This window comes from Taurulus bubalis (genome assembly GCF_910589615.1).
Source record: "Taurulus bubalis genome assembly, chromosome: 7".
Taxonomy (NCBI): Eukaryota; Metazoa; Chordata; class Actinopteri; order Perciformes; family Cottidae; genus Taurulus; species Taurulus bubalis.
In genome coordinates, this window is record NC_136595.1 from 28,667,268 (window position 1) to 28,684,303 (window position 17,036).

The 17,036-nt window shown below is 43.3% G+C and overlaps 2 protein-coding genes across 2 annotated transcripts in view; both read left to right on the plus strand.

Annotated features, from left to right (window-relative positions):
* atp10a (ATPase phospholipid transporting 10A) overlaps positions 1-9,960 on the plus strand; it is a gene marked incomplete at both ends in the record, with an annotated part of 31,568 nt that extends 21,608 nt beyond the window's left edge. Inside the window, 8 exons of the mRNA XM_079220880.1 lie at positions 128-464; positions 752-828; positions 1,218-1,343; positions 4,960-5,160; positions 5,454-5,534; positions 6,075-6,179; positions 9,168-9,355; positions 9,480-9,960. Of these exons, the coding sequence (XP_079077006.1) occupies positions 128-464; positions 752-828; positions 1,218-1,343; positions 4,960-5,160; positions 5,454-5,534; positions 6,075-6,179; positions 9,168-9,355; positions 9,480-9,960 (1,596 nt within the window). The remainder of the gene's footprint in view (positions 1-127; positions 465-751; positions 829-1,217; positions 1,344-4,959; positions 5,161-5,453; positions 5,535-6,074; positions 6,180-9,167; positions 9,356-9,479) is intronic.
* Positions 9,961-14,996: 5,036 nt separating this feature from the next.
* LOC306739326 (growth arrest and DNA damage-inducible protein GADD45 beta-like) lies at positions 14,997-16,612 on the plus strand. Its single transcript, XM_079221319.1, has 4 exons — positions 14,997-15,217; positions 15,387-15,488; positions 15,573-15,801; positions 15,918-16,612. Exons 1-4 carry the CDS (start codon positions 15,186-15,188, stop codon positions 16,029-16,031), a joined length of 477 nt encoding a protein of 158 aa, XP_079077445.1. The 5' UTR covers positions 14,997-15,185; the 3' UTR covers positions 16,032-16,612.
* The last annotated feature ends 424 nt before the right edge of the window (positions 16,613-17,036 follow it).

Consider the following 17,036-nt stretch of genomic DNA (forward strand, 5'->3'; position numbering starts at 1 on the left):
TGTATAGAAGTCTATCTTCATGTGTTGACGCTGCATTCTCTCTCCTGACCACCAGGGGGGCGACTCCTCTGGTTGTATAGAAGTCTATCTTCATCTGTTAACGCTGCATTCTCTCTCTGGCCACCAGGAGGCGTGTGCTCTGCTGCTGGAGGAGAGTCTCCACTACATCCAGACTAAGTTCCTCTGCAGTTCCCCGGACCAGAAGCCCCGCCCCCCTGGCTTCGGCCCCTTTGAGGCCCGCCCCCCGCCGCCCCCCCACCCCGCGGCCTTCGCGGTGCACCGGCTGGGCCTGGTGATCGACGGCCGCACGCTGGCCTACGCCCTGGACCCGGGTCTGGAGGACCGGTTCCTGGCGGTGGCCCGGAGCTGCCGCTCGGTTCTCTGCTGCCGGTCCACGCCGCTGCAGAAGAGCATGGTGGTCCAGCTGGTGCGCAGCAAGCTGAAGGTCATGACCTTGGCCATCGGTGAGTCGCCCTCACACCTGTTTAGCCTCTAGGTGATGCTGGGTCCAGGACAATGGAGCTGAGTCCAGGACGCTCTGACTTCTAAAGGTTCTTTGTTCTCTGGAGGATTCATTTTTTGCCAGCATAACGTTTTTATGTTATTTATATGTGAGCAATAAACACTCTGTGAAGAAGAGGAGAAGGAGGGAGGAGAGGGAGGGAAGGAGGGAAGGAGGAGAGAGAGGGAGGAGAGAGGAGAACCAGAGGAACAGAGAACCAGGTCTCATGTGTTCATGTCTCTTCTTCAGGTGATGGAGCTAACGACGTTAGCATGATCCAGGTAGCAGATGTGGGCGTCGGTATCTCTGGACAGGAGGGCATGCAGGTAAGAAGACACAGGAGGAGGAGGTGAGGAGAGAGCCTCCTCACCTCCTTTCCTCTGACGCTGTCGCCTCCTTCTCCTCCTCTCCTTCTCTCCTCACCTCCTCTGGTCTCTCCTCATCTCCCCCTCACCTCCTCACCTCCTCTCCTCATCTCCTCCTCTCCTCATCTCCTCTCCTTACCTCCTCATCTCCTCATCTCCCCCTCACCTCCTCACCTCCTCTCCTCACCTCCTCTGGTCTCTCCTCCCCTCCTCCTCTCCTCTCCTCACCTCCTCTCTTCATCTCCTCCTCTCCTCACCTCCTCCTCTCCTCACCTCCTGACCTCCTCTCCTCCTCTCCTCTCCTCACCTCCTCCTCTCCTCTCCTCCTCCTCTCCTCTCCTCTCCTCTAGGCGGTGATGGCCAGTGACTTTGCTCTCCCGAGGTTCCGTTACCTCAAGAAGTTGCTGCTGGTCCACGGACACTGGAGCTACTCCAGACTGGCCAACATGATCCTGTTCTTCTTCTACAAGAACGCGGTGAGACTTAGGCCTGGTTTAAGCCTTAAGCCTGGTGTAAAGACTTAAGTCAGGGCCCTGTTCCTTGTACCTGGTTCCTGAGTTAGCGGCTAATTGTCAGGATAAGATGACGTAGGTCAGGCTTTCTCGGTTTCTCGAAGCAAGCTTAGATTAATCACCATAGCAACACATCCAAAAATGTAAACCTGCTCCCGGGCAGGCTGACTGAACTTCACTGGATAAGATGGACACTCCCACGGACAAAAAGGCAGCTTCTTCCTCATTGATGAAGGAGCGATATTATTATATTAGTTTTATAGGGAGAGAGTTCTTCCAGATCTCCAGGATCCATCCTTTACATCCTCATGACTTCCTGTACGCGGCGATATAGATTCTGCCGGCAAGAAATAATTTATTTAGAGAGCTTCTCGAGCCGCGGACATTGATCACCACAGACGCAGCTGATCGTCTCAGACACAGACTGTCAGCCGCTGCATGCCGCTGTTCTTAAGGTTATTTAGCTCTTAAGAAACTTATGGATGTGTTAAAGCATCATAACTATATGACAGTGTTATTAGTACACCATGCATATCATTATTGTAGAACATGATTAAGGTGATCGTGATGAGAATACAGAGAATCACACACAATTTATTTTCACTGCTTCAATTGATTGAATTTCTGATTATGAATAATACATACATACTGATCCGTCCATACACATATTCACACTCATATACACATATATAGTACATGATTCATACGTGCATACAGTACATATATCCTCATAAGTATATATGTATTCGTAAATATAATCTGATTGATTTGGGTGATGAAGCACTTCAAATTAGCCGATACATTTTCTCAGCACTGCATTTAACTTGTCTGATATATTTAGACGCTTATGTCTCTCAGAGGGGGCGGAGTTAAAGTTGCGTTCACGGCAACAATGTTGCAAAAACGTTGGAATATTCGCAACGCGTTTGCTGTGAATGACTACGGTACTGACTTCCTCATATGCCTTCATGATCATCTCCTGCTTCTCAGCAGAGAAATAAAAAGAGGTTCCTCTGAGTTTATTGTCCATTGTACTGTTAGAACATGGTGGTGTCAGTGCTCCATTATTATCCTTCTGAAGAGGAGCGGCGCATTTATCAGATGACTGACGTCTTCTAGAATGAACGAGACGTTTCAGCGGATCAGCCGTGAAGAAACCCAGACAGCCTGATGTCAATCATCTCGCTCATTTAAGATGGAGATGAGGACATTTGCTTGACTTTGTTTAGCCAGGTCTGAAGGATGCCCCCCTGGTGTAAAGACTTAAACCTGGTGTAAAGACTTAAGTCTGGTTTAACGCCTTCAGTCTGGTTTAAAGCCTTAAGCCTGGTTTAAAGCCTTAACTCTGGTTTAAAGCCTTAACTCTGGTTTAAAGCCTTAAGCCTGGTTTAAAGCCTTAACTCTGGTTTAAAGCCTTAAGCCTGGTTTAAAGCCTTAACTCTGGTTTAAAGCCTTAACTCTGGTTTAAAGCCTTAAGCCTGGTTTAAAGCCTTAACTCTGGTTTAAAGCCTTAAGCCTGGTTTAAAGCCTTAACTCTGGTTTAAAGCCTTAAGCCTGGTTTAAAGCCTTAACTCTGGTTTAAAGCCTTAACTCTGGTTTAAAGCCTTAAGCCTGGTTTAAAGCCTTAACTCTGGTTTAAAGCCTTAACTCTGGTTTAAAGCCTTAACTCTGGTTTAAAGCCTCAAGCCTGGTTTAAAGCCTTAAACCTGCTTTAAAGCCTTAAGCCTGGTTTAAAGCCTTAACTCTGGTTTAAAGCCTTAAGCCTGGTTTAAAGCCTTAACTCTGGTTTAAAGCCTTAAGCCTGGTTTAAAGCCTTAAACCTGCTTTAAAGCCTTAAGCCTGGTTTAAAGCCTTAACTCTGGTTTAAAGCCTTAACTCTGGTTTAAAGCCTTAACTCTGGTTTAAAGCCTCAAGCCTGGTTTAAAGCCTTAAACCTGCTTTAAAGCCTTAAGCCTGGTTTAAAGCCTTAACTCTGGTTTAAAGCCTTAAGCCTGGTTTAAAGCCTTAACTCTGGTTTAAAGCCTTAAGCCTGGTTTAAAGCCTTAAACCTGCTTTAAAGCCTTAAGCCTGGTTTAAAGCCTTAACTCTGGTTTAAAGACTTAAGCCTGTTTTAAAGCCTTAAGCCTGGTTTAAAGCCGTAAATCTGGTTTAAAGCCGTAAACCTGGTTTAAGTAGTTCAAGTCTGATTTAAATAGTTCCCTCCCCTCTGTTTATAAGTTAAGAGGCGGAGAAATAAAATAAAAAAATAATCAAAGGATAATAATCTGGATTATTCCCTAAAAAAATTGGCATTTTAGTTTTTTTTGGCATTAGGGATAATTTTTGTAAATGTGTGTTGTAATACTCACTTCGGCCACAAGAGGCGCTGCAGCAGCTTGACCAACAGCGTCCATGTTCTCTTCCAGGTGGGTTTAATTAATTTACGTAATTTAACACAATATTGTTAAGTTTAATTCATTTCCATAACTTAACAGAAAATGTGTACGTCGTGTTTGAAACAAAGAAGAGAACAGGATGACCTGGAGGCGCTCTGCAGCCTCTTGTGGACAGAAAGAGAACTACAACAAAGACAAACGTTTCCTGGTCGTCTATATATATCTATATATATATATATATATATATATATAGATATCTATATAGATATCTATATATATATATATAGATATCTATAGATATCTATAGATATATAGATATAGATATATATGTATATATATATATATATATATATATATATATATATATAGATATATAGATATCTATATATATATATATATATATATAGATATCTATATATCTATATAGATATATAGATATAGATATCTATAAATCTATATATCTATATATATATATATAGATGTATATATATAGACGACCAGGAAACGTTTGTTCTATATATCTATATATCTATATATAGATATATATATATATATATATATATATATATCTATATCTATATATAGATATATAGATATATATATCTATATATCTATATAGATATAGATATATATACATATCTATATCTATATATATATCTATATATATACATATCTATATCTATATATATATATATAGATATAGATATCTATATATATAGATATCTATATCTATATAGATATCTATATATATAGATATAGATATCTATATCTATATAGATATCTATATCTATATCTATATATATATATATATATAGATATAGATATATATATATCTATAGATATAGATATCTATATCTATATATCTATATCTATATATATATATATCTATATATATATATCTATAGATATATATATATATATATATCTATAGATATATATATATAGATATATATATATATATATAGATAGATATATATATCTATATATATATATATATATAGATATATATATATCTCACTATTTGGAACAAAATGTCCACGTGGACGAACTGGTTTGTGGTGAAGGTCAAAAGTCACTGTGACCTCACACAACTCATGTTTTTGTCCATAACTCAAGAATGCATTTCATAACTCTGACAGTTTCACACCCGTGTCCCAGAGCATGCAGAGGCAGGTTCCCCGTGTGACCTCATCTCTGTCCCTCAGATGTTCGTGGCGCTCGTCTTCTGGTACCAGTTCTACTGCGGGTTCTCCGGCTCCGCCATGATGGACCAGTGGTACCTGGTCTTCTTCAACCTGATGTTCTCCGCCTTCCCGCAGCTCGTCACCGGCACTCTGGACCGGGACGTGTCGGCCGAGACGCTGCAGCAGCTGCCTCAGCTGTACGAGAGCGGCCAGAACTCTGAGGTCCGGCTTCCTGTTGGCTGCTGAGCTTCCTGTGGGACGCGTCCTTCCCTTAGGGCTTTATTCACATCGCTCATCAACAGAACTGTCTCCATAACCAGTTTAATAACAGTTTGGTGTTTGAAAGCGTTAGTTCAGATTCACCAACAACACAAACTATCTCTCTGGACGCTCCAGACTCCTCCACTAACTCTGATGTGACCCGAGAGTTACATCAGAGTTAGTGGATGTCTGTGAGCAGAGAGGTTCTAAATGTTCTCTTGAAGGTTCTCTTTAAAGCAGCTGTCTGTCCTCAGGAGTACAAGCCCTACATGTTCTGGATGAACATGATGGACGCCTTCTACCAGAGTCTGGTCTGCTTCTTCATCCCCTACTTTGTGAGTTTTACTTCTTACTTTGTAAGTTTCTTCATTTTTAGGTTTACCTTTTTTTACTTTAAGTTTACATATTCTCACTAAAATAATTTGATCTTTTCATCTTTTTAGCTCTTCATCTCTTCAGCTCTTCATCTCTTTAGCTCTTCATCTCTTTAGCTCTTCAGCTCTTCATCTCTTTAGCTCTTCATCTCTTTAGCTCTTCATCTCTTCAGCTCTTCATCTCTTTAGCTCTTCATCTCTTTAGCTCTTCATCTCTTTAGTTCTTCATCTCTTCATCTCTTTAGCTCTTCATCTCTTCAGCTCTTCATCTCTTCAGCTCTTTAGCTCTTCATCTCTTTAGCTCTTCATCTCTTTAGCTCTTCATCTCTTCAGCTCTTCATCTCTTTAGCTCTTCATCTCTTCATCTCTTCATCTCTTTAGCTCTTCATCTCTTCAGCTCTTCAGCTCTTTAGCTCTTCATCTCTTTAGCTCTTCATCTCTTCAGCTCTTCATCTGCGTTTGCGTTTAACGTTTTTTCCTCCTCTTCCTCCTCTTCCTCAGGCCTACGCTGACTCTGACGTGGATGTGTTCACATGGGGGACGCCCATCACCACCCTGGCTCTCCTCACCATCCTGCTGCACCTGGGCATCGAGACCAAGACCTGGGTGAGGACCAGATGCAGCTCTTCATCTCTGTAGCTCTTCATCTATTTAGCTCTTCAGCTCTTCATCTCTGTAGCTCTTTATCTATTTAGCTCTTCATCTCTGTAGCTCTTCATCTCTGTAGCTCTTCAGCTCTTCATCTCTGTAGCTCTTCATCTATTTAGCTCTTCATCTCTGTAGCTCTTCATCTATTTAGCTCTTCATCTCTGTAGCTCTTTATCTATTTAGCTCTTCATCTCTGTAGCTCTTCATCTCTGTAGCTCTTCAGCTCTTCATCTCTGTAGCTCTTCATCTATTTAGCTCTTCATCTCTGTAGCTCTTCATCTATTTAGCTCTTCATCTCTTCATCTCTGTAGCTCTTCATCTATTTAGCTCTTCATCTCTTCATCTCTGTAGCTCTTCATCTCTTAAGCTCTTCATCTCATCATCTCTGTAGCTCTTCATCTATTTAGCTCTTCATCTCTGTAGCTCTTCATCTATTTAGCTCTTCATCTCTTTATCTCTTAAGCTCTTCATCTCTTTAGCTCATCATCTCTCCATCTCTGTAGCTCTTCATCTCTTTAACTCTTTAGCTCATCATCTCTGTAGCTCTTCATCTCTTCAAGTCTTCATCTCTTTAACTCTTTAGCTCATCATCTCTGTAGCTCTTCATCTCTGTAGCTCTTCATCTATTTAGCTCTTCATCTCTGTAGCTCTTCATCTCTTTAGCTCATCATCTCTCCATCTCTGTAGCTCTTCATCTCTTTAACTCTTTAGCTCTTCATCTCTTTAGCTCTTCATCTCTGTAGCTCTTCATCTCTTCAACTCTTCATCTCTTTAACTCTTTAGCTCATCATTTCTGTAGCTCTTCATCTATTTAGCTCTTCATCTCTGTAGCTCTTCATCTCTGTAGCTCTTCATCTCTTAAGCTCTTCATCTCTTTAGCTCATCATCTCTCCATCTCTGTAGCTCTTCAACTCTTCATCTCTTTAGCTCTTTAGCTCTTCATCTCTGTAGCTCTTCATCTCTTTAGCTCTTCATCTCTTAAGCTCTTCATCTCTGTAACTCTTCATCTCTTTAGCTCTTCATCTCTGTAGCTCTTCATCTCTTGAACTCTTCATCTCTTTAACTCTTCATCTCTTTAACTCTTTAGCTCTTCATCTGTTTAGCTCTTCATCTCTTGAGCTCTGTAACTCTTCATCTCTGTAGCTCTTCATCTCTTTAGCTCTTCATTTCTGTAACTCTTCAACTCTTTAGCTCTTCATCTCTTAAGCTCTTCATCTCTGTAACTCTTCATCTGTTTAGCTCTTCATCTCTTCATCTCTGTAGCTATTCATCTCTTCAACTCTTCATCTCTTTAACTCTTCATCTGTTTAGCTCTTCATCTGTTTAGCTCTTCATCTCTTGAGCTCTGTAACTCTTCATCTCTGTAGCTCTTCATCTCTTTAGCTCTTCATTTCTGTAACTCTTCAACTCTTTAGCTCTTCATCTCTTAAGCTCTTCATCTCTGTAACTCTTCAACTCTTTAGCTCTTCATCTCTTCAACTCTTCATCTCTTTAACTCTTCATCTGTTTAGCTCTTCATCTGTTTAGCTCTTCATCTCTTCATCTCTGTAGCTTTTCATCTCTGTAGCTCTTCATCTCTTTAGCTCTTCATCTCTTTAGCTCTTCATCTCTGTAACTCTTCATCTCTGTAACTCTTCATCTCTTCATCTCTGTAACTCTTCATCTCTGTAACTCTTCAATTCAATTCAATTCAGTGTATTTTATATAGCCCAACATCACAAATACAAGTTTGCCTCAGAGGGCTTTACAATCTGTACACATAACATCCTGTCCCGGGACCTCACATCGGATCAGGATAAACTCCCCCAAAAAGATAGTAAAAACCCTTTCACAGGGAAAAAAAGTGGAAGAAACCTGAGGGAGAGCAACAGAGGAGGATCCCTCTCCCCGGACAGAAGCAATAGATGTCATGTGGCCAGAATGAATAACGTAACGGAGTTACAGCACATTACATGAATATGACAGAAATGATTCATATAATGAGTAGTATGCATGGACCATGATCCAGATAGCCACGACCCATTAAGCAGAAGGAGGGAGAGAGGAGGGGCATCCCAGGGGCAGTGGGAGGAGAAAGCAGGGCCATGGCAGCTGGCAGGACGGCTCCAGGCCAGTTGCATCAGCAGGGCCATGGTTGTATCAGCAGGGCCAGTTCATCTCTTTAGCTCTTCATCTCTTTAGCTCTTCATCTCTTCATCTCTTCATCTCTGTAACTCTTCATCTCTGTAACTCTTCATCTCTTCATCTCTGTAACTCTTCATCTCTTTAACTCTTCATCTCGGATCTCAACATCCTTGTGTGTTTCTGTGGTTTTACCCTCAGATTCTCTTAAACAGCCTTTTTAGATGTATGACCCTGCATTGAATCTTTTCCATTAATGCTGAGGCTGTAAATTCCTGACCCCACAGATGTCCTTTAACTAAGCAGCTTCCTGTCCGTGTTCACAGCGAGCAGCAGTAAACATTCATGACTCGTGCATGCTGGGTAAACGGCTGTGAAAGTCATTTACAGGAGTTTGAGACGTGTGTGTGTGTGTGTGTGTGTGTGTGTGTGTGTGTGTGTGTGTGTGTGTGTGTGTGTGTGTGTGTGTGTGTGTGTGTGTGTGTGTGTGTGTGTGTGTGTGTGTGATGTTATTATAGAATTCACATTGTTAACTCAGGGTGACACCAGCCTCCATTCACAGTATGTTGTGTGATCCAACCTTTGATGTCCATTGGTTTTATTCAGCTTCAAGGGACAGAATATATTTATTTTATCTTGAGATTTAATGAGATTTAATGTCTGTTGACATTCTAAAGACTTACTTTCATGATTAGTCTGTCGTTATTTGAGTTTCACTTCAATTTAAAATCTGAATGAAGGTTTGTTTACCGACGACGTGAATAAAGACGGAGTTAAAGCGTCCACACAAGTATAATTATTGCTATTGATGTCGTGTCCCTGCAGACGTGGATGAACTGGCTGTCCGTGTGCTTCAGTGTGTCGCTGTTCTTCAGCGTGTCTCTGTGCTACAACGCCTCCTGTCCGTCCTGCTTCCCCCCGTCCAACCCCTACTGGAGCATGCAGAGGCTGCTGCAGGACCCGCTCTTCTACCTGCTGTGTGTCCTCACGCCTGTAGCCGCGCTGCTGCCCAGGTACGACTGCTGGCTCAGCCTGGACGAGGGCTCAGCCTCGTTCCTCTTCTTGACCTCTGGCTCTGCCTCTTCTTGACCTCTGGCTCTGCCTCTTCTTGACCTCTGGCTCTGCCTCCCTCTCCAGGTATTTCTACCGGGCGTGTCAGGGCTCGTTGTTCCCCAGCCCCATCCAGGTGGGGAGGCAGTTGGATAAGCTCCCGGCTGAGACCCGCAGGAACATCCTGCACCTCGGCGGGGTGGAGGCGGGGCCGGGGGTCCGCCCAGAGCCTCGCTTCCTGTCCCTCGGCAAGACGTCCCTCGAAGGCCCCGATGAAGCCCGGCAGAGAGCCGGTCTGTACGCGGCGGGCGCCACAGAGAAGGACACGCTTCCTTTCACCAAAGACGCCGCTGCGCTCCCCGCGGAGCCGCCGCCTCGAGCCGGCAGAGACCCCCAGGAACCCCCCGAGGCCTCAGAGACTTCAGAGACGTCGGTCCTGAGCGCGGCCAGCGTCCAGCTCACGCTGCCGCCGGGCGGAGACGCCCAGCGCGTCAGATACTGCAGCAACCCGGACCACGTGGTGCGTCCGGCGCCGAGGACGGGCACGCCGCCGGACGCCGTCCTGTGACGTCATGTGACATCGTCCTGTGACATCACATGACGTCCCGTGACGCCTCTCCACCGACGCTCAAAACTCCAATTTGCACAATAGTTTTTAGTAAAAACAAAGTCTCATTTTATTGAACTTTTCTAGCAGATTCTTCTATAAAAGAGACGAATCGGTACTTTTATATTTTGGACGTTTTGAAGCTCAAGATATTTTTGAGGCTTTGAAGATTGAAGAACTGGAATTCCTCCCGTTGGTTTCCTGGAATGTTTTTATTCCAGATCTCAGTCATCAGGTCTTCAAGACATTCCACGACGGTTTTATTATGTTTCTGAGATGGAATTCAGTTTGTTCCGTCAGGTTTGAGACCTTCAGAGAGTTTGTGTGTTTTGTTTGATCTCCTCTTGAATATCAGACATTAGTGGCACTGAGTCTCATTTCTGTCTTCACTACATTCCTCTGAATCATTATGAAAGCTTTAAAGATGATCGTGATTTATTTCATTTATTAAGAAAGAAATCTACCAGGAATGATGCTGTGTGTGTGTGTGTGTGTGTGTGTGTGTGTGTGTGTGTGTCCGTGTCCGACTGCCAGTTTCACATTTAAAGAAAAGTTTGACATTTTGGGAAATCCTTTAATTTGCTTTATTGACCCCATAAGTTTAATATGAACGCTAGCAGCTAGCTGTGGCTAAAGCTAGCTGTGGCTAAAGCTAGCCTGAACTCTAAACTCCTGAATTATTATTTCTCGTGTGTTTAAAGGGCCAGTGTGCAGCATTCAGTGGGATCTATTATCAGGAATGTAATATAATATTCATAACTATGTTTTCATTCCTGTTTAATCACCTGAAAATAAGAAATTTGTTAGCGTAGCTACGGTAGCCCAGACACACCGTAAAGAGACCTTCTCGTTGTTGCGTTACCTGAGGGATGTTCAGTCTGCAGCTCCACCACTAGAGGGCACTAAACACAACACACTGCTCCTTTTATGTGTACTAAAACTAAACAGACGTTTGATGCTGCCTTTATGCTAAGCTAACCTTCACCTGGTGTAGTTTCATACTCGGCTCATCCAACTCAGATTTCCCAAGCAGTCAAACTGTTCCTTAAACTTTCGCCTCGTTTCATAAACGTGATTTACTTGAAGCTCCTTTTCCAACAGTTTTTATTTCTTTCTGGAGTTCAGCTGGAAACCAAAGAAGAAGAAAGTCTTTCCCAAAAGGTTCAAGACGCCGCTTTAAGATGTAAATGTTTCCTTTGACAGCTTTATGTTAAAGAGCGCTGAAACCACCCGGTAAAGAGAGCTGGTGGTTTAAAGCAGCTTTAATGCGTTTGAGTGTTTGTTCATGAAGTGTTTCTTCTCTCAGTATGTTCTGAAGTCACACTGGATAAAGACACGCGTTGCTTCAAGATGGCCGCTGAGATATTTATGTCGTTTCTCCTTTACAGTTTTACAGCTTCAGGCTGGAATGAAGCTCCAACTCCAACATTCACAGTTTCCACGCGGCCTCGAACACATCGGAGCTCGATTGGATATTTCTCTCCGTCAGTATTTTGGTCACGAGGTTTTAACCTGTTCACGTTTAGATCAGAAAATAACGGATAAGTTTCACTTCTGTTCTTCCAACCAGTGATCCAGACAAATGTGATGATGATGATGATGATGATGATGATGATGAAGTATTTATCCTCTGCTACCTGAACTTGTACTCTTTGCTTAATAAAACGTCTCAGTCCTCAAACTGTACGTTGACTTTCTGTCATTCTTTTAACAAACAAATAAAGTTATGGAACATAAACTTTATATGGAGAGTTTGGTCATAAAACAATATTAAGCTTGAATTAAATATTAGAAATTATAGATTTGTTTTGTGTCCTAATTCATTTTTAACGTGTTTATCTTATATCGGTACATTAAAACACCAGTCGCCCCCTGGTGGTCAGGAGAGAGAATGCAGCTTCAACACATGAAGCGTAGACTTCTATACAACCAGAGGAGTCGCCCCCTGGTGGTCAGGAGAGAGAATGCAGCTTTAACACATGAAGCATAGACTTCTATACAACCAGAGGAGTCGCCCCCTGGTGGTCAGGAGAGAGAATGCAGCTTTAACACATGAAGCATAGACTTCTATACAACCAGAGGAGTCGCCCCCTGGTGGTCAGGAGAGAGAATGCAGCTTTAACACATGAAGCATAGACTTCTATACAACCAGAGGAGTCAGTGTTCACCCTGTCATTATGAATACATTTGGCACAACATGAGAATAGTGTGTTATTAATTCTTAATACACAGACGTTAGTCATCATGTAGAACATGAAGAAAGAGTTCCACCTGCTGGAAGAAGAAAGATTTTATTATTTGATATTATATTATATTAACGTTCCAATATGATTCATCATGAACAAGCAGTTTCAAACCAAATCCTGCAAATGCTAAGGAAACATAAGGAAACATAAGAAAAGAAAACATAAGAAAACTCAAGAAAATAAAAGAAAAAAGCAAACAGTCGTTCTATTCTGCATAGACAACATTTGTGTTTATTAAACATATTTTATTGATCTTCTTGTATCTTTCATCAACACTGATCAGTTTCACATGAAACTTGAATAAAAGTTATTCAGAACTTTGAATAACTTCCTAATTGTTCAAATATTTCTTTGTTGTTCAAACGTAACGAATCTGGATGCTTTAAAAATAAACTTCATGAGATCAATGACTTTGATTGATCAGAGCGGCACGAGGTCATGTGACCAGCACCATGTGGTCATGTGATCATGTGGTCATTCAATTCAATTCAGTTTGTTTTGTATAGCCCAACATCACAAATACAAGTTTGCCTCAGAGCTTTACAATATGTAACATGACATCCTGTCCCAGGACCTCACATCGGATCAGGAACAACTCCCCAAATAAAGAGAGTAGAAACCCTTTCACAGGGAAAACAGGAAGAACCTTCATAGAGCAACAGAGGAGGATCCCTCTCCTGGATGGACAGAAGAATAGATGTCATGTGACCAGAATGAACAACGTAACAGAGTTACAGCACATTACATGAATATGACAGGAATTATTCATATAATGAGTAGTATGCATGGTCCATGATCCAGATAGCCACGACCCATTAAGCAGAAGGAGGGAGAGAGGAGGGGCATCCCAGGGGTTAGGGGGGGTCATGTGATCAGCGCTGTGATTGGCTGCCAACGAGCCTCATCAGTAATCAATCTTCCCTTAAAGGCCATTCATCATAAACTATTGATCCACATTAAAGCTCTTTTGTTTCTTTCTAAAGGCTCATTCATCAACTTTTATTATGAAAAGACCCAAATTATCAGCTGAATAAACAATTAATTATGTTTAATAGAATCAATGAAATTAAGAACTTCTGTTGAACCACAGAAAGAAAGTGATGTAATACTTAATCATCTTTGTTTATGATTTAAGAACTCAACTTTTAAAACCTTTAAACTTCAATATAGTTCCTTAAAACACCTGAAATCAAATTATAATACCTTAAAAGCACCTTAAATCTAAATGTTGTATGTTAAAAACATGAATACATATATCTGTAATATATTAATACATTATATCCTGTTATATATAATACATTATATCCTGTAATATATTAATACATTATATCCTGTAATATATTAATACATTATTTCCTGCAATATACTTAATATGTTATATCCTGTGATATATTAATACATATATCTGTAATATATATTATATCATGTAATATATTAATACATTATATCTGTAATATATAATATATTATGTCCTGTAATACATCAATACATTATATCTGTAATATATAAATATACTATATCTGTAATATATAATATATTATATCCTGTAGTATATTAATACATTACATCTATAATATATAATATATTATATCCTGTACTTACCGCATCAGACCACCAGGAGGCAGCAGAGGACCAGAGGAGGATTTTATTTTTCCACTTCAACAAAAAGCTTCTTTGCTTCATATATTATTATGAAATCTGAATAATCTGATTACAATGTGATGAATGAGTCAAATAAACAATAACTTGTTTAATGTGTTAATAACTTCAAGAATCTTTCATTCATGTGTGATTTCTTATTAAAATCAAAGAAGCATGAAATTTAAGACTTTAAGATCAAACGAAAAAAATTAATGAATGAAATCTCAACGTTTCCTTCAGGATGAATACATGAATTAATGAATTAATGATTAAATGATTGATCAGCTTCATATTCATGTGGAAGATGAATATATGATTGATGCATATTGACCAGGTCCTGAAGGATCCACTAGATGGGTGGGGGCTCTAGTGGATCCTTCAGGACCTGGTCAATATGCATCATGTATTCATCAGAAGCAGTGACATGACTGCATGGATTTATAATAATAACAAAGTTGCATCCAATAATTGTTTTATGTTCTATGTCCGTGAGGTCACCGGGTCACCGGGTCACCGGGTCTGGTCCTGGTCCCAGTCCAGGTCCCGGTCCCCGTGTGAACCTTTCACCCTGCGGCTGCTCAACGGGCCAGACCGGGACCTGGTCTGGTTCCAGCCGGTCCCGGTCCTGCAGGAACTAGACCTCCTTTAGACATGACTTAAGACGTGTGTTTGTGTGTTTGTGTGTGTGTGTGTGTGTGTGTGTGTGTGTGTGTGTGTGTGTGTGTGGATGATTCCTCCAGAAAGAACTCTCAGTAAACAAATCTGGAAGGTGTGAGGAGGAGGAGGAGGAAGCGGGGGATTGTCCTACCCCCCCCCCACCACGTGTGTTCCCCCCTGTCAGCGGCGCGCTCAGCCAATGAGCGCAGCGTCCGGGGGAATCTATTGACAGCGGCGGACCAATGAGAGGCCGAGCGGCCGCGCGGGGCCACGCCCCTTGCGGGAGCGTATAAAGCTCACGCGCTGCAGCTCAGAGGCGCACAGATCCTCACGGACCTAGACCCGATCCCTTTATACCGGACGTTGCAGGACCCGATCCCTTTATACCGGACGTTGCAGGACCCGATCCCTTTATACCGGACGTTGCAGGACCCGATCCCTTTATACCGGACTCTGCAGGACCTAGACCCGATCCCTTTATACCGGACGTTGCAGGACCCGATCCCTTTGCAGGACTCTGCAGGACCAGGATTACCGCTTGTTTGGGACTCTGTTCCGGGACTCGAACACTAAACTGCAGCTGCTCCGCTGCGGGTCTCGCTCCTGATCCTGGATCTACTGGACTACTACACGGACCTCAGCATGACTCTGGAGGACTTCATCGGCTCCAGCAGGTGAGTCCTGCCGCGCATGTAGACGCTGTGGACCGGGTCTACGGCGCGGGGGTCTATGTGCGTCATGACGCACATAGACCCCCGCGCCGTAGACCCGGTGAGAAGGCCTTCTGTGACGTCAGAGTGTGATAACAATGCGGGTCGTGGTCTAACGCGCGTGTCCCCGCAGGATGGAGACCGTGACGCAGGCCCTGGAGGAGCTGCTGGTCGCGGCCCAGAAGCAGGACTCCCTCACGGTGGGGGTCTACGAGTCCGCCAAGCTCATGAACGTGTAAGTGATCCATGCACTATAATAATAAGTGATGACGTAACGCGAGACCACATGCCTGACCCGGTCCTCCCTGCCCCCATGCAGAGACCCGGACAGCGTGGTCCTGTGCGTCCTGGCCACGGACGAGGAGGACCTGGACGACGTGGCCCTGCAGATCCACTTCACGCTGCTGCAGGCCTTCTGCTGCGACAGCGACATCAACATCCTGCGGGTCTCGGGCCTGCAGGTCCTGGCGCAGCTGCTGGACCAGAACCCGCAGGACCCGCACGGGACCGGGAGCGAGCCGCGGGACCTGCACTGCATCCTGGTCACCGTAAGTCCGCCTCCTCTCCTCCATGTGGTGTCCTGATGCACGCAATGAGCCCGCACTATGATGTGATGACCGTGATGGCGTGATGACGTAATGACCGTGACGTAATGTCTCCGCAGAGTCCTCCGGTGCCGCCCCCGCAGTCCGCGGCGCTGCGTGACGTCAGCAGCTTCTGCGAGGAGAGCCGCTGCCGGAACCAGTGGGTCCCGTGTCTGGAGCTGCAGGGCCGCTGAGCCGAGCCGAGCCGAGCCGAGCCGAACCGAGCCGAACCGAACCGAACCGAACCGCTGCGCAGCGGAGAGAACGAGCCAACAGACACAGCCGGCCGCTGCTGGGGCGCAGAGCGGCTGCGTGAGTGGAGAGCCGGACCGGACCGGACCGGACCGGACCGGACCAGACCTTCTATTGCCCGATTGGTTCATTGATTGGACCAGGGCTGCGTGGGGTACCGATACCGGACCAGCCTCCCGTTAGAGGGGAGGAGGACTGCAGGGGACTCGGGTCCTGGTGGACTCGGGTCCGGGTGGACTGGGTCCGGGTGGACTCGGGTCCGGGTGGACTCGGGTCCGGGTGGACTCAGATACTGGATTTGCAACTGGTACATTTTGAATGACGTGTCGTGAGAACAGAGAACGTCACGTGATGAACTGAGGAGCTGCACGCGACGCTCTGCTGGTGTTCCACTCACCTGTCCGTGACGTCAGTAACTAGACATGGGACGTCATGTTGTAACGTGTTACTGATGACGCAATGGAGTTACACGCTGAATATTTAAAGGAACATAATATATAAATATAAATGTATAGTAATATATGACCTGTTTGTTTAAAATGATGAATAAATTATTATTGAAGGAGAAATTGATTTCACTCTTTTTATTGGTTTATAACACATCTGGTTTCAGAGAACAATGTTCTGTGGGAGAACCACAGGGATCCGTCCTCGGCCCTCCACTGTTATATTATTATTACATTATTATATTATAACGTTAATGTTCAGGACTCCTTCAGTCAGGATAAGAAGGGAAATACACAATAAAAATATTATAATATATAAAAGACCTGCAATTAAATGTTACTTCAGTAAAAGTGCTATAATAAGAAAGTTACTAAATCAATATTCTATTATTAATGTGTTGATCGCATCTATAATCTATTATAATACATCATTGATTTGATATATATATCAAAGTAACTGAAGCTGTCAGATAGTAATATTTACTCTGATGTAGTCCAGGA